This window comes from Corvus moneduloides, chromosome Z, assembly GCF_009650955.1.
Source record: "Corvus moneduloides isolate bCorMon1 chromosome Z, bCorMon1.pri, whole genome shotgun sequence".
In the NCBI taxonomy this organism is placed as follows: Eukaryota; Metazoa; Chordata; class Aves; order Passeriformes; family Corvidae; genus Corvus; species Corvus moneduloides.
In genome coordinates, this window is record NC_045511.1 from 53,498,146 (window position 1) to 53,521,064 (window position 22,919).

Genomic DNA, 22,919 nt, shown 5'->3' on the forward strand with positions numbered 1-22,919 from the left:
CGGGCACAGCCTCGCCCGGCAATAAGGGATGGAGCGGGAAGAGCCCCAGCGGGCACAGCCTCGCCCGGCAATAAGGGATGGAGCGGGAAGAGCCCCAGCGGGCACAGCCTCGCCCGGCAATAAGGGATGGAGCGGGAAGAGCCCCAGCGGGCACAGCCTCGCCCGGCAATAAGGGATGGAGCGGGAAGAGCCCCAGCGGGCACAGCCTCGCCCGGCAATAAGGGATGGAGCGGGAAGAGCCCCCGCGGGCACAGCCTCGCCCGGCAGTAAAGGACAGAGCCAAACACTCGAGACATTAAGCCATACAGCAAGCTTTAATATCCAAAAAATCCAGTCCATTACACACGGAGAACTGCAGGAAGTGCACACACAGATGTGAAACTTCCCACTCTTACTATCTTTGCAACCAATTTCAAAACATAACACATTAAAAAAAAATACAGGACGTTTTACATTTATCAAACTCCATATAAAGAAGTTTTACACTGAAGATTATGCAGCATTTTATTTTACACCTGTTACCATGTATAGTTTAATAGTGACCTAAAAGAAACAGTCTCAGCTGACGAACACCTTGAGCATTTCCCCCTGCATATAAAACTAAATAAAACAATGATCAAATTCTAGAATACACAATTATCCCTGTGCATTACAGTAAAAGTGGCAAATTCTAAGAACCCGTAAATAGGACTGCAGGTAAAACACTACTAACAGCTTGTTCACAACATTATTTTGCTTCCCACTCTTAATGTGACTGTTGCAATTTAGAAGCAGAATGCTCTGGAAAAAACCCAGCATTTTCTAGATCAGAAATAAATGCACATCACTGTATTACATCCCATGTAAAAACATCTTCAGAGAACAAATAAAAATGGCACCTGCAACAACAGGGAGTGGCAAGGAAAAAACCACCAGAACCCAGGATATTGACACTCAACCATAAATAAAGAGTTCCATTGCTTATTTTTGAAAAAAAGAACACCACATTTCAAGGTATAGAATGTGTAAGGGGCAGCAACTGGGTAATATTACCGATAGATACACTCACCACTCAGAACTGACATTCACCTAACCTCTGTCTTATTTCAAAAAGCCTGAAAATCAAGTAAATTACTAATCACATTCTAAGGGAAGAAAGGCAGACTGAAAGCAAAGAATCACAAATTCCCTCAAAAACTGAAGTAAATGGTACAATACAGAAAGTAAACCATGTGGCTTTTTACTTTTACCATGAAAGGATTTTTATTTTTAATTTATTTGTTGAATAGCAGTTTATAATTTTTAATCACATCTCCCTCAGAAGAAGGTAGAACTCTGACAGTTCATGCACTTTTAGAAACAAGAGAGTTCAAAGAATAGTTTAAGCCACAGTGCACTTAAAAACTTCTGTAGACCAGAAGCCTCTGTTCTCAATCATGACTCTGAGCAGAAAGGGGCACAATACTGAAACATATGCAGGCATGTGCTCTATTATGCAGTGTTGAAAATACTAAAAAAAAAGGTTTTTTCCCGCCTTGCAGATTTTCAGTTTAGAAATAAAGGCACAAATTTCTGGCCTTGACTGGAAAAATCCAAAAGCCAGTAACAGATCTATTAAAAAGATGTGATTAGGAGGTCACCATGAAAGACGGGATAAAAAAATAATCGGAAACAAACAAGCTATTGACCAGTGTCCTTATAGCCAAATACGAAAAAAAAAATTCAGCCATCATCATAATGGTTTTATATTTTAAATATATTTTTGAAAATGCATCAAAATGGAACTTCAAGGTAATCAATATTATGAAAAAACAAAATGCCTAACATGGCACCTCCTCTCAGACTAGTCACTGTTAATTAAGGTTTTTCTCAGGTACATAACTCCAAAGTGACATGAGATTCAGCCTCTCGTACAGTATCACGACTTGTAGATTAAATATTCACCTAAGCCACATCTGTTAGGGAAAAAAACTAATTAGTAGGAGAAGTCACATGGGTAAAGTATCTGAAGTTACAAGGACATTGTCTACCATTTGGCCTGCATATCCTGGCTAAGGTGGAGGTGATTAGGTTGTAGCACATACTTACATGTAACTTCACTGCTCCAACAGGTATTTTTAAGTTGTACTACCTACATATGGCATGGATAACTCAGCTACGTTCAACAACTTTAAAACTTCTGGCTTAAGCAGTAAGAAGATGACTCAAAACCAGTGTATTTCAAGAAGGCAAAGCATCTGACACATTTCAGCTCCAACACTAAGATCAATCAAGACCGGTGTTTTCCAGAATGGAGGTTAACATACTGCTTCTCTGTGCCATTCTGCTTTTCCTTCACTCAGTATTCTGCTTTCACGTAGTATTTCAAATCACCTATAGGTTCTCTTTTTAAATTAAACTTCTAACAGTGGTACAGTCAAAGATTAGATCTTGTATAATAACCTATTTCACTTCAGTTCCACAGAAAATGCTCTAACAGTTCTGATGGCTATTTTATCTGTCAAGAATAATTTTACCACTTCCCAACCATTTCAGACTTCATAACTTAAGTATACATTTAAAAATACTTCTCTAAAAGTGACACAGCTAGTACAGTAAGCACCTCCATGCATTCCTAATATCAGAAAGTAGAAAAAAAGCACTATAAATCTATGAAAAATGAGGCAGCATTAGCAGAGAATTAGCCTAGTTATGGCAAACATTAAATTTTGTTCTCAAGAAAACACTTTTGCTTTTACATTTAATGCATTCCAAAGCCCAAAGACAGTGCATGTGAACATTTAATCCTTTCACAAGTATATTATGAATATGCATGGCATAGTAATTGTCTGAATAGCAATAGAGATATTAAGAAAATAGACACTATCTATATCCTCTTAGGAACAAGAAGGCACCACTGATTTGAGGTTGTGTCCATACATCACCAGATCATTTTATTCTCATTTCTAGCTTTCAAGCCAACATTATTTTCTCAATAACCTATTCAGACCACTACTGTTCTGGTTTTCTCACCACAAACAACACACATTCATAGTAGTATTTCATCATGGAGAGTTCATTCACAGTGTAAGTTGACAGTACAGATTCTTTCTCCACCTGAAAACAAAGCAGCAGTTTTCAAGACAGCTTCTCTACAGGAACTATACAAGAAAATGCTACACAGCATTACTAGACTATGAGGCCCATCTGTACACTTCTTAAAAAATTAGAAAAGCAGCCAATTTTTAAGATACAGAATACCCCTGGAAGTTATTAATATAGGCCATTATACTGAATGATATGGTGGTTTATTCAAAGCAGTTTGTCTGATTCATAACAATACTGCTTATTGCAAACTGCAGCATCTTCTTACCTCTATATGGAATCCATATTGCAGGATAACATTTTTTATATCCTCATAGCTTAATTCTATGGAAAGTTCATTTCCCAAGTTTTCAAAATGGTAAAGGAGAGGACCTAGAGTACAAAGACAACAGAAATGGCTATCAGAAAGACAAAATGTATCTTAAAAACCAAAGCACATACTGATAGTACAATAAACGCTTATATCCAGATTCACACATTTAAAAATATGGAAGGTTCCCTGCCCAGAGCAGAAGGGTTGAACTAGATCATCTTTAAGATCCCTTCCAAGGCAAACCATTCTATGATTCTATAAATACTGACAAAAGAACATATTTCTGTTACTTGAATAAGATTTTTATAATGAATTTCAGAATCAATGCAAAACGAAAACTGGTAACTTTAGCTCTTATTCAACAATTTTTAACATTTTCCTACCAGATTTTGTTTTCTGTATCTCAAAATTTCTTCAGTCCAGCATCACTGCTGTCTCTATAGCTCAGAATACAAAAGTCTGCTCAGGAGCTCTGCCAGCACTCTGACTGGCTAGGACTGGGAGGGTGACCGACTGACCAGTGACCGACCAGTTTTTACTATGGAAAATGTTTAATGCCTGTGTCTTGTCTAACACTCCTTCACCATGGAAGACTCCAATAAAATCTCATTCCCAAAACTTCCGCTTTGAAGCAGAGTAACCAATTAGACATTGGGAAAAAAAAAAAGCGCAAGCATGTATTTACAAGTTTATTTTCTTAGACAAATGGCAAAAAGCCAACACAGAACACTACATCTGTCAAAAAACAAATGTTTGATGCCTGAATGCAAAACCTGCCACTAGCAAAATTTACTTGCCTATTTAAGAATCATATGGTATTGACTTGATTGTAACTAGCAGACATCTGAACATATTTTGAACACTTCTGAGGTAACTTCCAAGCCCTCTGTTTTTCTAGCTGTACAGTTTTCTGCACAGACACTATTACTCACACACACTTTTCAGGTATACTATCAAAAATCAGTCAGAAAGAACAGTTGGTCATACTTGCCTACATTTATCCATATTCCTCCAGGCTTTAGTATTTTCCATATAGTATCAATATAATCAATAACATTATGTGCTGTATCTATGAAAAAGCAAGTTGCTACACAGTCCCAAGTATCTGCATAAAAAGAGCAAAGTATACAGAGATCAGTTTCAATGCTTTTAACCCTGTAGAAGTTCATCATTTAACCCTGGTTGTCTGCTGGCACCCTCAGCATTACCTTCAACTAACAACAGCTGAAGGCTTCTAATTCTGTTGGAAGTAAATAAAGTATTTTGGTTTATATTAAAAACTGTTAACTTTGGGTTCGTTTGACCTGTATTTATGTGTGTATATGTACACATACACATTCTAAAATACTACATATACTTCTTACATATCCACTTAATAAAACTGTTCATACATGATATAAAATTATAAATATTATATACTGTAAAATGTAAATGTTGTAACACATTTTATATAAATGAAGGCTCAAGTGCGCTATTACTCACCTGTCCTATGAATTTCATTATGACAACCGTTAAAAACACAACTGGAAAAATCCCCAGTGATTTTAGGCCTCCCTAGACAGAATCTAGAATAATACAGGTCTGTACCCTAAAGTGTACTTTCACAAATCACTTAGCTTTAAAACATTTTACTCAGTATTTGAATATCTGCCCAGCTGGTTTTTTTACTAGTTAATTCAACAAGCAGGAACTTTCAAAGTCTGCTTTTTAAAGCAAGAGTCTCCCTGTTTTTCTCTAAACAGGTATTCTTGCAATAGCAAGTTTTAAGTTCTATAAATAAAAAAATTAAAAGTCTTGACTTATGCCAGTCTTGAATGTTTTTAATGTTAAAGATAGAATCTTCAGAAAATTAAGCAGCTGTAGGGAAGGCTCCTGCAACATCTGTTAGACAAGAAAGTGTCCACATTTTCTATAACTAGGAAGAAAAGAAAATCTGATTTGGAGTAAGAAATTGATCTGCACTTTACTGTACAGCTGGATAAACATTCTGAGTAAGAAAATCTTGCTACAGTTAGTTCTTAATACTTGTAGATACACTTCCATTCTCTTTATAATCTATCCCAAATACTCTGAAAGTATGTAAAGTTACATGGATAGCCTAGAATTTTGCATTTACTCACTGCACTCGGAATAAATTTCCTGAAAATCCCCTGCTGTCATAGAGAAGTTTGAACCTGAAGGAAGACTGTGAGGATCAACATCTGGGAAATAAATTGGTCGTATCTGATCAGCAGATCTTCTGTTATTGCTAAATTGATGAATCCAGGGATAAAGCTTACATGAGTTAATTTCAGAGCATCTGCAAAATATGAAAATCACCAAAATTGTTTCAACTAATTGCTTATCTGTAACCTAGATATGTAAGAGTCAAAGTTTCTGTAACATCTCCACATTTGCTACAAGACTTAATCTAGCTCACCACACTTCAGACCACCCATCATAATGAACTAATCAAAAAACTAATTCTAATCTGACACAAAATCATTACCACAAAGTAACTGCCTTTTTTAGTTCTAGAATTTTCTTTTATGACTTCTTATAATTTTCTCCAACTTATTTCTCTGCTGAAAAGAAAATACATATGTTTATTTTGTAAGATTAATGAAATTTATGGTCTACTATATTCAATAAAGCTAAGATTTTCTGGATCATCTCCTTTCCTAGTAAAAAAAAAAAAACACGGAAAAAACTAGTAACATTAGTTCCATGATTTTTTTTGGAACTGTTTGCTCTCATTCTAGACTCTTCTGAACCACAATCATAGGAAGTTTTGAAGCACAGCAAAATAAAAGCATTTTTCAGATGCTAACTGAAGAGATGCTTTAAAAATTCAAAAAATAAATAAGCCCCATTTTGCAAAGCACAGTCGTTTCCATGTTGCAAAGCACAACAATAGTAATTTTAAGTTTGTAACATTTGGATCTTTGCAATCATGCTAAGTAAACATGTCTTTGTAAAACAGAATTTCTGGGTTGACATGAGTAACTAAATCAACTCTTATTTTAAAAATTGATAAACATAGCATTTAATAGGAAGCTTTTCCCACCATCCTGTAAAATTAGTTTGTAACTAAAAAATGAAAAAAACACTTTCTTCCAAAGACAACGAGAGGACATATCAGCCCCACAAAATACATATCATCAAGGATTTCAAGCAATCTATTGGGTTACAGAAAGTGCACTCTTTTGGCTGGTGGTTAGAATACATCTGTGATAAAGTCTCTGAAATAATACTTTTTACCTTCTCCATGTCGTATCTCTATTTCATTTCATCAGTTAAAAACTAAAACTTGTACTTGAGCAGCACTATACAGCATTCAACAACTTTCTTCATATATATAAGTAAATATCTATCAGACATATGCAGTTGGTTAAAAAAAAGTAAACCCAAAACCAAAGAACAAAAAAGCCCCCTAACCACTACAACAGCAATAAATGAAAAAGATTAGAAAGGAGTTCATGTTCACATAGACTTTGAAACAGTTCCAATGTAATAGAAAATAGCAATCCCTTTTCATATACAAGCTTGAAAACCTCCATTTCCAGTTTCGACAATTTTTACTTCAAAACCAAGTATTCCAGTCCTTGGCAATTCCACTCTTACAACAAAAGAGTGTAGTATACGTTCTGTTATAAAAATCTAACATAGTTAAGTGTGACACACTTCCTTGTTTTCCACAGGGGCAGAATATTCACTGTTTAACATTCAGATGAAAAGACAGTTTTGGAAAAAATCAGTAGGTCAAATCTCACTTCTGACTACTAGTTTACAGTATATATATACATAACTTAACTGTTTTCATCCTCAGGTATTCGTGGGCATACAACAAACACAACTAGTAGTCTTCTCCAATTGTCAAGATTTATCTAAAATTATATTCTTTCCAGAAAGTAAAGAAGAAAAATACACCATGTAAGAACCTTATGCATACAAGGGAAAGCAGAATTTCCCATACTAGGACTGAAGCAGCCTTGGAGCCACTGAAGCTTAACTAGTCCTGGGTCACTTCATTCTCAAATTAGTTTCCTCAACAGAATAACAAACTCTAAATAATTTCAGGTATTTACAGTGACCACAGTTACACCATGACATACACTCTACATACCATGCAACTTTATCCACTGTAACAAAAGTTCACAATTTCAGAGATATGAAAGGGTTTTTTTTAAACGTGTGAAAATCAGCAAATACCACTTTGCACACAGAAATATTAAGCCAGGCTCCATCTAGGAGCCTACAGTAGCAATGCTTGACATTACAAACAGTACTTTGTCTTCCTAAATATAAACCACCATAAGAGAAAGAAGGTAAAGCTGTAAGCTGTAAAACTGTAAGCACATGTGAGCAAAATGGTTTTAGTTAATAAAAGCAAGTATAAATTAAATTGAGACTATAGTTAAAAACCAGTTTACTAAATTCCTTTTTCTGACCACTCTTCTTTAGGTATTATCTTCAGCTTTTATTGGTCATTGCTGTTTCTTCCAGTTTCAGAAAAGCAGATGTACACTTCAGGCGGCTAACTGTGAACAGCCACTTAAGACAAAACTGAAAGAATCTTCAAGTCCCTAAAACCTTCATAACAGACACATCCAGCCCACAATTACATCTGGCAGAAAGGAATGCTTGGACTTCAGCTAAATTGACTGCTGCTCAGAGTCATGCTAGCAGTATTTTCTTCCATGCTAACAAGTGAATATAAATGATAACTTGTCCAGCAAAGATGAGGACTACAGCAGTTGCGCAATACTCAAAATCTCATACTGTTAGCAAGTTAAATACATATACACCTCTTTGCTAAATATCCTACATAAACAGGAGACACTACATGAGCATTAGATGCTAAAATTGCTACAGTTAGCAAAACATGAATCTTTAGGATAATTTCACATATAGGCCAAAGACGCTTTAATTAAAGAAGCATGTCATCAGAGGGTAGGGGTGAAGTTAACCAACTTCTGTGACCAGTGCTCCCAAAGATGGGAAATGAATGCTTTAATGCTGCTTTGAAGGTCCAAAGCATGGGCAGGAATGTAGCTTCCTTTTAGTAGCTGCAAAGCATCAGTCAGATCAATTGTAATACACAATTTCATCACCAAATGAGTCACTTGAGAATAATGCAGGAAAAAAAGAACAAATGAACCTCCAGTAAACATTTATTATTATCACACCAACTACTACTGCTATACGCAGATATGCAGCAGGTATTATTCAGTGTCTCCCCCTTCGTTTTTGAACAGCAAGCTGTACGAGACGTGAGATCATCAACCACAGTGTGCTGTGGACAATCAGTCTATAAACAGGTGTCCAAAACATTATGGTAATACAGAAAAAAAGCCAATAGTTTAGGTATTTCCAGCAAAGGTGTATCATTTCAGACTGATGAATGAACTGTCAAATTCTGCCTCTGTGAACTGGGCACTAACTCCCCCCAAAGAAAAACCACCCCCCATACCTCTTTCAATACTTGCCTGCCCATAGCCTTCCCGCTCCCCTTCTTAAAAGAACAGTTGCATGTGCTGCCTTTTTTCCTCTCTAACAATGTGATTTTGAAACCTGTAACTTCCAATGCAAGTGGCAGAACACCAAAAACAGAAATGTCATTTTAAGTAAAACCTTTAACATGAAATTTACTACATTTAAACTTATTATCTGAGCGTAATTGCGGAACTATTAACTCTTTATTTTAGCCACTTGCTCACCACACTTCAGTGATTGTTTTTCTTGTCAAAACAGTGCCTAAAATTTTACTACTGAATGTAATACTTCTTTTTTAACAGCTATCCTCTGTTAAAAATCACCACCACTAAATGCCATGGACGTATTTACTAGCCCATATTCAGTAATTGTAAGATAGGTGTCCGTTTTACAGAAACAAATGTGAAATAAATCATAAATCCTAATTAAAATTATGCAGAAAATCTGTTGTACAACTTAGAGATTTTAAATCTCCCAACTTGAAAGTCATGCTTCTGTAATTTTAATGACTCAGATACAGTACTTCCTTCCCCATTTATCCCTAAGACTTTCCTTAAAGCATTCTATAAAGTGAGCACGTGCGTCTTATACTACGACTCATAAATCTATTCTTGTGAGATCTACATTATTCAGACTTCACTGGTTTATCATTTTGCCTCTCTAGGTTTTATTCAGCAAGTAAAACATAAGCTATATACCTGTTGAGTACAAAGTTAGAAGAAAAGAGCATAAAGAGGCTCCATTCATTTCCTTGGCAAGCATAACCGAGCATAGCTATTTCCCACGCCAATCTACCTAGCCCAGCACCAGGTACCAGGATATTAACTTTGGAGAAATCCCTGCAACAGAACAAAAATAATAGTTAAGTCTTTATCTGATACCCCTTAACACAACTTAGAGGTCCAGCCAAACATTTTTCCCATCATATACTTAGATATTGTATTATGCTTCCTGTATGCCTTCACTTTTAAATGGCAATTGAGCCTGTTCTGATCAGATTGGTTAATTGTACAGTTAAAATAATTCACAGAAATTACTCAAAAGAACATATACAACCCTCATTCAGAATACAGAGCATAATTACTATACACAGTCTGTTTTCCTTAAAACTTCTACAGTTATCAAACCAAAAATTTCTCAAGTGAATTAAAGAATATTGTCATATAGCATGTACTTTTCTTTGAGCCCCACTGATAATCAGAAAGCATTCTAGACATATTGTTACCTTGCAAGAAAAAAAAAAAATAAAAAAGTATTTTGACACGAGAAACAAAAATATAAAATCTCCATAATCAGATGAACAATTCAGAATGTAAAAACCTTAAAGTAGTGAATGTTTCAGCAACGATGGGTTCTTCATATGCTGCTCACTGGTTTTGCTGAAGTACTCTAAGTGACGTATTCCTAAATCAAAGTACATTGCAGCTCTCTAACCCTTTACCCATACCTAGCCATCAAGCTGAAGACAATCAGAAAACATCCAGCAGTGTATTTATTGAAATATTTAGAAAAATCTCTCCCAAGTGCAGCAGCTAACAAATAGAACTAAGAATCTCAAAATTCACTCCTCTTTGAGGTAGAAAACGCAATATAGACATAGTCTAATCATCAGACTTCCACCAGAATGCAATCAAACCTTCACTCATAAAACAGAAAACACTCCCATGCCAAACTGAAAAGACCTTTAATCTAAAAAGAAGTAATTTTTCAGTTTCCAGTGATAAACAAGACTCCAAGAGTTAACAATTTCATACACCAAAAAAAAAGTATGAACATTCATATACCTCCCCACACTGTTTTGCACAGCACCTTCAGAGACAAAACATATATCTACCAATTTATATGCAACTACATGAAGGAGGCCACAATCAGATAAAAGACACCAAAACACAAAGCCTTTGACTACTTAAAAATTCAGAATGCCACAAAGGGTTCGAAAGAGCTAGGATGCTGCACAAGCATGAAGATGATTAAATCCTAAAAGCTGTACTTTTCTGAACACTATTACCCAAATCCAAAAGGAAGTATTATTCTTTTCCAAAGGCCACACAATCTAACAAAGCAATTTTAACAGTGCCTTTTGAGTTATGATTTGATCATCTAGTTAGTTAGGTCTCCAAAATGGAAAATCATTCCATTCATTTCCATTCCATTCATTTCCATTCCATTATACAGCCAAGCTCTTCTCCTGACTTAACAAGAAGCTGGAAATCAAGACTTCGTTATTACTGAAGAGCACTCCTGTGACGCAATGGTTCTCATTACCTCTCTTCTGCAGGGGAAACCAGAAGAAAGCTAGCCACAAAGTCCTACTGAAAAAAAAAAAATTAATTCAGGAGAAAACTACATGGTCAATACGGAATTTTTGAAAACAGGGTACCAGAAAAAGGAAGAAGAAAATTGCTTTCTGGTAGAAGCTAGAAAAGCTTCTATGTTGCAGCTTCTCCTATTCATAATGGTACACTGTTATTCCAAACATATTTTCTAACCTAATCTATTTCTCCACTTCCTTACAATTTCACTTTATTTATGAAATATTTAGACTAGCTCTACACAGATTTTAGCACCCCCATGTGGACAATTCTATAATAAATGGGCTGATAAGCCATGAACTGCTTTCAAGATTACAATACATTGATTAGTAGAAAAGTCTTTTCTTAAAGCAACCTAGTAACCAATAGATATGCAGGTATAGTCACATTTTGAAATCTGCACCTTTATGCACCCTGAAACAAGATAAAACCTCTAACAGTCAAGTGAATTGATATTAAATCGCCTGTAGTTGTCTTCTATCTTTTCATTCACAATATGAAGTTTCTGTATTTCTAAACTCATTTTCCCAATTCTCTCTTACAGTTTTCTATTTTCTTTTCCTAGTACAGACTTAACTACACTTTCAATTGCACCTTTATTAAGGGATTAAAGCCTGGAAATTTGTTAGCAATTTAATTTCTATCTACACTCTTCATACCAGTTGCTGGAGAATGCTCCTGGCCACAAACTTCATTTCAGCAACAGAGCACAACTAATACAGCACAATACAATCAAACCACAGTCCACAGCCACTAACCTTCCAAAATGGCCCAAGAGCCTCTTTTTGAATTTACAGTCAGAGAAATTAGGTATGTGGCAAACTTACTGCATAACAAGTAGTGACTGCTTATAGCATCTCATTATAAGAAAAAAAATGGTCAAACACATTTTTCAAGACTTAAAAAGAATTGTTTGTGGCAAACTGTTAATGAATTACGTTGAGTAATTATAATAGCTAAAAATCTTTAATTGCACATAAACTGGTTTTTTTAAGGGCTATAGTCCTTTAAAAGGATAGAAAAACATGCTTTTCTCTGGTGGATATGTGATTGCAGCACTTAGAAAGTCAACTAAAAAAAAAATTAACTGTGGTAACATAATAACCCGAAGTTATCCACAACAGAAAACAAGTCTTGCACCAGCCAGCAACAGGAGGATTTCTATGACTCACATCCAGCAGTGGTTAGGAACATAAATGGGTACCCAACAAGAATCCACTAAATACTTGTGGGCCAAGAGGGAAGTAACAGCTATTAACCTGACAGCTGTGGGGAAAGGTGCTGGCCAAGGAGCAGAGAATAGGCCTGCACAGTACTATTCAGCTCAACTACTGGAACTGCACAAGTCTGTTAAAAATGACAGTGGAGAAATATCAGAAACAATTAAAATCTGTCATGCCCTTTCCACACTGCATTTTTCAGTGTGATATATTTTCAGCTTTTAGAAGACTATTGATATTAATGAAGATTTTAACTTTTCAAAGGTACCCTTTCTAAAACCAGAAAATTAAACATGATAAAAATGGAGGCTTATTTCCTGTCTATTGTATTGTAATAAAAAGCAATGATACTGAAAGGGTAGACATGCTCACCAAAAGAAAAATGAGCATATCTTATCAAACACAAACCTCATTTTTGTAAGCTAAACACTGCATTTCAATTTATCAAATTAAGTAATAAATACACACGTCACACCTTGATGGCCTTCTGATCAGTGGAAATATCACCATAGGAACACATTGTGGGACTCCTTTCCTAGTGTTTATAATCTTTGTAACCAGATGCAATTCTTAGTATACTATCTTCTGTTAGTTTACTTCAATCACATTGTCAGAGATTTTTTTTTAAAGACAAATGCTAAACAGCACAATCATTTGAAGAGCAATTCTTCTCCAGACTTGGCAGCTGAGTTTTAGATATTTTCATTTAAAGACCCTCAAAGCACGAAGTGATGCAGTAACACTGATAATATATTTGCCCTTAAATCCAATGTTTAAAGGAAAGTTTAGGCAAAGTAAAAAGACCTGCAAGGATAGATGTATTTCATATAAAGTCAAATAAAATTCAAATAAAGCAGAAATTTCAACTCTACTATAACTGTGACTGAACACACTCAAGAAGTATAGTCAAGCTTGGGCTCAGGACTAATAAGCTGTTTTTCATATTAAAAGGAAACTAAACTCTGGTGATTTCTTTCGGGGTGTTCTGTCAGCATCTTGGAAAATACATCTGATTGCTGGACAGAATGACACAGATGAATTTTAAGTTATAGTTCATTCCAGAGGCCTAGTTTGTGAGAAAACCGGAAAAAATGCCTAAGGTATACCAGTTTTGGCCATGGAACAATAATTAACAAAAAGGTTAATTATTTCATAATTTCATTTGAACATGAAGCTGATGATCTTTACTTCCTTTTATCTAAGCAGGAAACCAAGATGAGAGAAAAAAAGGGAAATCTGAAAAAAATTTATGAGTATGCTCGTTTATATTTTCAACTTAAATATCTCCCTATAAAAATGCTTCAGTAAAAACATTTCATTAAATAAAAATGCATCTGTTTTACTCTTTTCTCCTACAGCAAGTACGTTCATTCTAATCCAAGAAATCCAAGATATTTAAATATTACAGACCTCCTGTGAGCTGAAACACAAATTCCAACATGAGAAATTCAAGAAATCTATCAGTTCTTCATGAGGACCTGATCTCATGAGATTTACTTAAAACTGCTTTGTTGATCCTACTAACAGATTCTGTGCTAAGGTGCTAAGCAGAAAGAATAAGAGGCAGGAACAGCTTTCGCCATTTAATTTATTTTTACATGATAGCCTTATCAGAAGACTAGACTGAAACACATTATAACAGTAGCACCTACTAAACAACTATTCTGATTTACAGCTCCTTTCAACCATTGCTTGTACTTCTTCTACCTCCCAAAGAGCAACCATACACAACACTTCATTGCTTTTTCTGTTTACATGCCAACAGAACTCATACGTGTCAATCTTGCAAGTGCAACACTACACTGTGCGCATGCATGGAGTGAAACATACTTGGGTAGGTTCAAAAATTTAAACCCCTTTTTCACATTATTCCAATGCATGGAATCAATAATGTTAACAAATTATGTTAACTAGAAACTGAATGTACCATTCCACTGAGTATTACATATTTGATGAGTACTGCAATTTCTTTTACAAAGTGAAAGGTGACTGGCACTGACAGTTTTGAATTTATAATATTATCATTTTCAACACAAAATACATTTAGAAAAAGTAACTCTCATGATCCAGTGCAGTTTTTCTCTAGCACTTTCATTTCATCCTTTCAGGAGACTTTAGTGCTCTGTGCTACAAAAGGAAATTCTAAAGCAATGCAAAGCTGCACTCTGAGGTTCACCTACAGGCTGTGTTCTTTCACACACTGGAGTCCACGGTCAGTCCTCTCCCACTATGAACAATAGAGTAAGCCCACTGTGGTCAGTTGAGGACCTGTCAATCCCTTCAAACTGGAAAAACTGCTCCACTCCAAAATCACTAAGTCATAGAATATGCCAAGCTACAAGAGACCTACCAGGGTAAGACAGTCCAACTCCTGGTCCTATGCTGGACACTCCAAGAGTCACATCGTGTACCTAAAAATATTGTCCAAACACTTCCAGAAGTCAAGACAGGCTTGCTGCTGTGACCACCTCCCTGAGGAGTCTGTTCAGTGCTCATCCGTGTTCAGGGTGAAGAACCTTTTCCTGATATCCAACCTGAACTCCCCTGACTCAGCTTCATGCCATCCCCTTGGGTCCTGACACTGGAGAGTGAAGAGTTTGCATAAAATTTGCCTAAAGGCCAGACTGACCTGCCAGGGAAGTTACTTCTTGCACAAGGGTGAAGTGGCACTGCCAGTTAAGCTTGACAGTACATGACTCTTTCTTACATCAAAAAGCTAAGTACACCTAATCAGGAGAGCCTTCGGTCACCAGGAAAAATGAGTGAGCTGACATAGCAGCTAACAATACGTGAACAGAGAAGAGGTTTTACCTAAGTGCTAATAATAATAAACTTTTAAATATGTATTTAAGCAATACACATTTTAGAAATTAAAAAAAATAGTTTGACAAACTCAAACTTGTAGTAGAGATGTTTCATCCACACAGTGATGTACTGAGATTTCAGCAGAGACAAAATAAAACTCAAATGGTACTTCAGAGCTACCACAATAGGGACACATGCTTTGACACATTAGTTTTGTTTGAAAACGAGAATTCCCTGCAAAGAAGCACAAAGCTGTCAACTTCAGATTCACCCCATCTGTTACCACATGTTGCTTCCTATTATCAACTGGAGTTTTTGAAACAGAGTTCATTGACAACAAATGTAAAAGTTAAGATTTTCCAGCCTCAGTCATGGATCTCTTAAGATTTGACATAAGCTACCTCTCCCATAACCAAAATTAGAGTTAGCATCCAAGAAAAAAGCTGAATTGCTACTTTGGAGATTAGAATGATTACTTGCAAAACTAACCATGAATTTTCCTACAGATCTATGTATCAGAGATATAGCTGCAGTATTTAATTCATTTTTTATCTTATGTAGGCACTATTAGCACTAGAAAAATTGCAGTAAGTTCTGTTTCAGATAAAACATTTTTAAAGGTGTATGTAGCTTTAAACAAGTCAGTTCAAGGCAAAATAGAAACCGTATACACTCTGTGTTCTGCCACCACAGAAGATGGCTAGTGGAAGAAACTTAAAAAACTTTTCCAAGTTGTACAAGTGCATTATTAACGATTGCTGAGAGAGAAAAAACACCACAACAATACCCTGCTATATCAAACCTACGTAATGGCCTGTTACAGTTATGAATAGAAAAGTTCTCAAATTTTCCCACTGTAAGACCACTAAGTTTAAACTAAAACACACTTTAAGATGACTGGATTGATTAATTGACAGAACCAATAAACATGGAATTCTTATAACACTATAACCTTCTGAGACTTTACCAGTATGCTTCTATCTAAATTACCTAAGACCCTTGCATCAATGACTATTTTGGAGCTGTTAGCAAGCCAATACTTATAAAATTAACCTCACATGTGCAACTAAGTTTTAAGACTTGTCTTAGAACAGCTGTCTGAAACCAAGGTTAGAATTTACTATTTTTAGAGTAAATTCTTAGTGCAACTAAGTACAACTGCACTAGAAGTCCTCTTCCTTCCTTCCATCATGAAGGGCCAAAGTCTTACTTCCTGCTGTCACAGAGTCCCTCCTTTCATCTGCAGCAGACACACTCTGAGAATCTGCTAACCTGCAAACTTTACCTCACTGAGCACAACTTGAGTTAATTTCCTGAAAGGTTTACATTTATTTTTACACCCAGCTGCAGAACAACAACACAAAAATTATTGCTGGTTTACCCGGTATTACTTTGTGAAGCTTACAATTATACTCTTTTCCAACATCTTGTATTAAAAATAAAAACTTTCTTGATTTAAAAATAAATTCCACTGTGTTCATAAAAATTTCTCTATTTTTGAAACCAAGCTTTTCATTACTCCATAAAAACTTTGTTAGATTTGTGCAACAGTGTATGTCCACATAAATATAAGTTTTAAGACACTATTACCATCTTTCTTTTGGAAAGTTCTTTACAATTTCACTAATAATTGGCTGGTAGCAGGAATCTCTCTCAGATTTTCCCTCTTCACTCCAGTCTCTCACAAATTGTTTCAATGTGGACTTTAATTTATCCATGTCAAATGTTGAAGCTGGTGTAATCTTCCCACTTCCCTGAATAAAATGGAGAGAAAAAAAAAAGTTAGTGGAAAACATACCAAGTATCTTGAGTCTTGGGGGGGGGAAAAAGCAAATCATGAAGAGAAAAAAAGCCATGCTGCAAGAGCTGCTGGCAGTTATCAGCTGACAAAGCACCTCCCTTTCACTCCTGGGACCAGGACTTAAATCCACCTTAATATCCTACACAAACTGAGTCTGCTGGTCTCTGTTTGGCATTCAGGAGTCCAGTTTCTGTATCAGAAAAACAACACATAGCAAAGCACAACTGGTAGTCCTTATTCAGGAAAAGATCAGGTAGTGCAGAGGCTGAACTGCCTACCCTGAAAAAAGGATCCCTTTAGATACTGATAAGACAAAACTGAGAAGCTCACATGAGAGCTGCCCATTACTGTATCTTGCCTGTATCCACAGACTTCAGTTTCCATCTCGTCAGTCCTTTCACTCTTATCATCATTTTTTTGATAGAAAGTAGGCCAAGTAGTAAAAAAAAGTATTTACAACATTAAATAACAACATTAAAAATATCTGGCCTGTCTAGAATTGTAACCAATCTACAATGTTGTAATATGTAAGAACCTACAGTAAGACAAAAAACATCATTTATATTCTATATAGTTAACAAAAAAACAATTTTAAAATGTAACCAGGGTAAAGCTAGAACTCTGGAGCAAAAAATGCCTTTTTACAGTAATTTGCCAGATTCACAGTTAGTTTTCATAACTGTAACTAACAGAACTAACAACAAACAGCTTCATTAAGCATCAGCTAGGCAAAATGTGAATGACAAGAGTGAGAAAAGTGTGAGCAAACACGAAATGACAAAATAAGAAAGGCAAAAGGAAAGAAAGTTGGAGGTCTACAGTGTGAAAAACAAATGCAGAAAATCCCAAAGCATAAAGAATTTCATTTTGGAGCAAGAAAAAACTCCATTTTAACATACATCTTCCCCATATTCTTTATTTTCAAACATATGAACACAGTCATTCACAATGGTTTGTAGTATTTCTTGATTATGATCAATGCACTTCCGAATCTTGTCAAGGTGAGGAAGAAATTGAGGAAGAAGACTCTGTTGGTTAGCTGGGAGAGACTTAAACTGCCTCTCTGTCCTGTTCACTCGTTCATGCATATTCGTTCTAAAAAGCAAAAGTTTTAAATATTTAGAAGCAATATACACATATGTAAATAATTCACTCTAAGACATTACAATTAAAATCATTCATTTTGTTATACACAGAAAGTGACCAGACTCCATAGCTCCTTACCAGAGAACAAGTTTTCTAGAATTTTTAAAGCAAAAATTTTTTAAGCTCTAGTTCTACTTTACCACTCTTTTTAACACATTCCAGTTTAAGAGGACTCTTCTGTCCTTCTTACAGTTTCATCATCAACCACTCATTTCCAGAGCAGGTGATCACTACCTTAATACACGGATCTATAAAATTTAACAACCAATCATCTCCCAAGTCTGTTTCACAAATCCAATTTAAATTCAATTAATAGCTGGATGCAGCGGTAAGCTTCGATTGCAGAAATAACAAGACGTGGAGTGGGAATTGGAATCCTCAAAACCCACTGCTTTTGGAAGAACTGTAAAAGTCACAGCTGGACCATACCAGAGTTCTGGCAGCCACACTAAGATACTAAGCTACCTTCTTTTAACAGCATATCCCTCATAAGTACTGTGAGCATGATAATGTAACCAATGCAAACTAAAAAATATTTTCCAATTCTCCAGGATAGAAGCTTCATGAAAATGGTGACTCTTCCAAGATTTTGCTAGATTTGATTTCTGTCTAAACTGACAGAAGAATAGTTGCTAAGCACAGTCATGATGACTAGAAAGAAAATTCAGTAAGAGATACTGACCCTTTTGACCACCAAATTATTTCAGCTGGTCAAGTCATACTGCAGTTTCCCAAAGCCTTGTGTTAGCGCACAGCAGCACAAAGCTGAAAAAACTAGCCATTATGAAAGACAGCTGCAATTACTGGCATTTTAGTTACAACCTCAGTCTGGAAATTTGACCAGGTAGTATCTCATTCATATGTTACTGAGAACAGCTCGTTCACTGCAAGAGTGTGGTGGTGCATCCTCCCCCCGCCCCACCCACTCCTTTCCAGGCTGCAGTGTGATCTGAGAAATGCTTGTTAGGCCTTGTCCTTGAAAACACCACCTGGACTCAGCTCTTTCTGAGCTTATCAAAAAACACTGTCTGCTCTCAGAACTCCTACCAAGCTTCTGTTTTTCTCGTGACTAGCCTTGGAAAGTATTTCTCCAGCCTGAATGGCATAACATTCCTATTCTTGCAATTTCAAAGAAAGGGCTGACCCAAACTGTGGCCAGGATGAAACACTGCCATGACTAAAGCTCACTCTATGAACAGCAGTCCAAGATGGGGCCCTTTGAGTTCTCCTGGACCACAGAGGGCCTGTGACCAGCAATCTTCTCCCTCTGAGGGGGATGCCTCTCAGAGCAAGCAAACCCTCAGGTTTGCTACACCTGGAGGATCGCCGAACCACAACATGCCCTGGGCTGATACCCTCATGCCTGTTGGGAGACACAAAAGCATCCAAAGTGCATATTTTCACTGACCTCTGAGGGGAATTTTTCCACAGGCACCTTATCCTCCACTGACTATTTCTTGTCTGCATGCATACCCTTTTGCGCATATGCTATAGCAAATCTGGAAGTTAGGTTAAGTTATAATTACAATTTAGGCTAAATGCTGTTAAGCATTATTTCTCTGTTAGATTGTTACAGTTAAGACATAAATTAAAGTATAAGTTAAGTGAAAGTACTGTTAAGTTTAACTGGTGTTAAGCTTTACGCCACATTCCTTTTCATCCTGGTTTACACTGTCTTTACACACAGACACACACACACACACACACACATACCTAAGTAGTTTCAGTTCATTCTGCTTTCATTGCCTGGTTTTTGTTTGGTTTTGTTGTCGCTTGCTTTCCCCTTGTTGTGCCTTAGTTGCCCTTTGTAAGTAGAGTGAACCTTGCCAAGGAATCTGTTGTGCTTTCTAGTTTAGTATTAAATCTGGCTTTTGCTCATACCCTTGCTGGTGATTTTTTGAGCGATCTCAAGCAAACTTCGGGGCAAATAACTACAGTAGTTTAAACTTACATTCAAGGACAAGAAACAGAAAAGAAACAAGAGAAAAAATAAACTGATGCTCTACATAAAGCACATGAACTTAGCTCTTAGCATCAACTTAGCTCAACAACATCTTCCTCAAAATTTTATCAGGAAAAAAAAAACCCTGCTATGCTAAACTGCAACCATCTAGCAGAATGAATAATTCACTGTAATCAGAAAAATTACAAATAATAAAGTTATCTCTGTTTATCTCTAGAAGACAAGAACAAGATCTGAACTCATCTGAAAGTGTGTTACTACCTTATTCATGTATGTTTCCAAGTTAACTGGAAATATATGTATGAGTAAACAAAAACTCCAATTATTAAGTACCAAGATATGCCATTTCACCTAAATTTTGAGTTATTTCTTTGAGACAGAGCTAATTGCACTGAATTTCTGTACTGGAAATTTGAGTCACATCCTTTTCTTATATGTTTACTGAAACAAGCATTCAAAAGCAACCCAAACCCACAGTTCAGCAGGAGGCTGAGAAAGATATTCCCAGCTTCTGAGGCCTGAGGGTACAATTACACCACCAATATAAATAAATTACAGGTCGGAATTGAATTAGTAACAACCAGTATTAGATACTTCCAACTAACTACGTTTTTGGTATGTCCAAACTGAGTCACAGAATTCACTTTGGAAGAGACATTGAAGAGTCGTTCAGACCAACCTCCCGCTCAAACATTAATCCCGAAAAACAAATGAAAGCCAAGATAGAAAAACCTCAAACAGAAGAAATTATACGAATATCACCTACTCCTACCAAGAACCTCACTACCATGTAAATATTATGGTTGTGTTACATTGACAAAAAAGGGTCCAGCATAGAGTAATGAGTCACATGATGAGGCTTTGTCAGCTGAAGTACAAATCTGCCTTCCAAACCCAGAAACAGGAAACGGGTTTACCAAAACAGTGAAGAGGACTGAGCTTTTCCAGTCTCCACTACACCACAATGCAAGTAACTTGCTTTCTCATCTATTCAACGGAATCGGTCCTAAAACTAGGTGTCCCCACCACCGCTGGCTCATTCCTATGGAGCCAGCAAACCCTCTTCTGACTCAACAGATGTTATTAAAAATAGCATCCATTATTTCCACCAATAAGTCTTATCTCTTCTGCAAAGTAAAATGTCTTTCAAGAATTTCCACCCATAATCGAAACACCATTTTGCATTTCTTTGGCAGCAAAGTACTACTGTTTTGAAGTCTTCACAGTGTTTTAGAGCATTTTCTCTCCTAAGAGACCACGAGACACCCTGCTCAGGTTTGCTACTTTCTTTTAAGCTTTTGAGTTGGCAGACATCAAGGCGACTTTGTGCGCATCCCGACAGAAAAGCGGTGCAGAAGCCCTTTCTAGACGCGGGTTCGGCACCCCGCCCCCAATACAGCGCTACGCACGGAGCGCAGAGCGGGAGGCGGCCGCACAACACGCACTAGGAGCGCCCTTCGGACCCTCCGGAGGCCGCTCAGCGAGCGGAGGGACCCCGCAGGGCCCCACGCCCAGGGGGCAGGCCTCAATTACCCGTAATATCGGAAAGCGTTGATGATCCTCCGAAAATGCTCCCGCTCCAGGCGTTCCTCCTCCTCCACCGCCCTGGCCGATGCCGTCGTCAGAGCCCTCGGCTCTAGAGGCGGCCGCCTCCGCCGCTCGTCGCTCAGCGGTGCCGCCCGCTCCGCCTCGGCCTCCGCGCCCATGCCGCTCGCGCTCTCTCCTGACCACGGCAGCTGCTCGCGCTCCTCCTCGCGGCCTCGCCGCAGGCCCCTGCGCATCACCTTGGCGGGCGGCTCCCTCTCGCCCTGGGGACGCGGCCTTGGCAGCGGCGCTTTCCGGGACACGGCGCACGTGGCCGACATCCCCCCCGCCCTCCCTGCGCCCGCGGGCACGTCCGGCGCGCATGCGCACCGCCGCCCTTCCGGCAGAGCGCCTGCAGCCCCGCGCAGGAGGGCATCGCGAGAGGGGGGCGGGGCCGCGGCCGCGGCCGCGGCGGAGAGGGACGGGGAGCAGTTCCCCGGCAGCGCGCTGCGCGCTCCCGAGCTGGTGTCACAGGGACGGGGAGCAGTTCCCCGGCAGCGCGCTGCGCGCTCCCGAGCTGGTGTCACAGGGACGGGGAGCAGTTCCCCGGCAGCGCGCTGCGCGCTCCCGAGCTGGTGTCACAGGGACGGGGAGCAGTTCCCCGGCAGCGCGCTGCGCGCTCCCGAGCTGGTGTCGCAGGGACGGGGAGCAGTTCCCCGGCAGCGCGCTGCGCGCTCCCGAGCTGGTGTCGCAGGGACGGGGAGCAGTTCCCCGGCAGCGCGCTGCGCGCTCCCGAGCTGGTGTCACAGGGACGGGGAGCAGTTCCCCGGCAGAGCGCTGCGCGCTCCCGAGCTGGTGTCACAGGGACGGGGAGCAGTTCCCCGGCAGCGCGCTGCGCGCTCCCGAGCCGGTTGGTGTCACAGGGACGGGGAGCAGTTCCCCGGCAGCGCGCTGCGCGCTCCCGAGCTGGTGTCACAGGGACGGGGAGCAGTTCCCCGGCAGCGCGCTGCGCGCTCCCGAGCTGGTGTCACAGGGACGGGGAGCAGTTCCCCGGCAGCGCGCTGCGCGCTCCCGAGCTGGTGTCACAGGGACGGGGAGCAGTTCCCCGGCAGCGCGCTGCGCGCTCCCGAGCTGGTGTCGCAGGGACGGGGAGCAGTTCCCCGGCAGCGCGCTGCGCGCTCCCGAGCTGGTGTCGCAGGGACGGGGAGCAGTTCCCCGGCAGCGCGCTGCGCGCTCCCGAGCTGGTGTCGCAGGGACGGGGAGCAGTTCCCCGGCAGAGCGCTGCGCGCTCCCGAGC

The 22,919-nt window shown here is 38.7% G+C and overlaps 1 protein-coding gene across 2 annotated transcripts; it reads right to left on the reverse strand.

Annotated features, from left to right (window-relative positions):
• Positions 1-295: 295 nt before the first annotated feature.
• CARNMT1 (carnosine N-methyltransferase 1) lies at positions 296-21,997 on the reverse strand. Of its 2 annotated transcripts, none has more exons than XM_032095147.1 (8): positions 21,632-21,997; positions 17,889-18,084; positions 16,779-16,942; positions 9,550-9,690; positions 5,551-5,675; positions 4,368-4,481; positions 3,332-3,435; positions 296-3,075 (listed from the first exon to the last, which is right to left on the reverse strand). In XM_032095147.1, the coding sequence occupies exons 1-8, from the start codon at positions 21,961-21,963 to the stop codon at positions 2,971-2,973; spliced, it is 1,281 nt and encodes a 426-aa protein (XP_031951038.1). In that variant the 5' UTR covers positions 21,964-21,997; the 3' UTR covers positions 296-2,970. The 2 variants fall into 2 exon arrangements, with proteins under 2 accessions (XP_031951038.1, XP_031951037.1); XM_032095146.1 differs by having other exon boundaries at positions 5,497-5,675.
• Between the last annotated feature and the right edge of the window lie 922 nt (positions 21,998-22,919).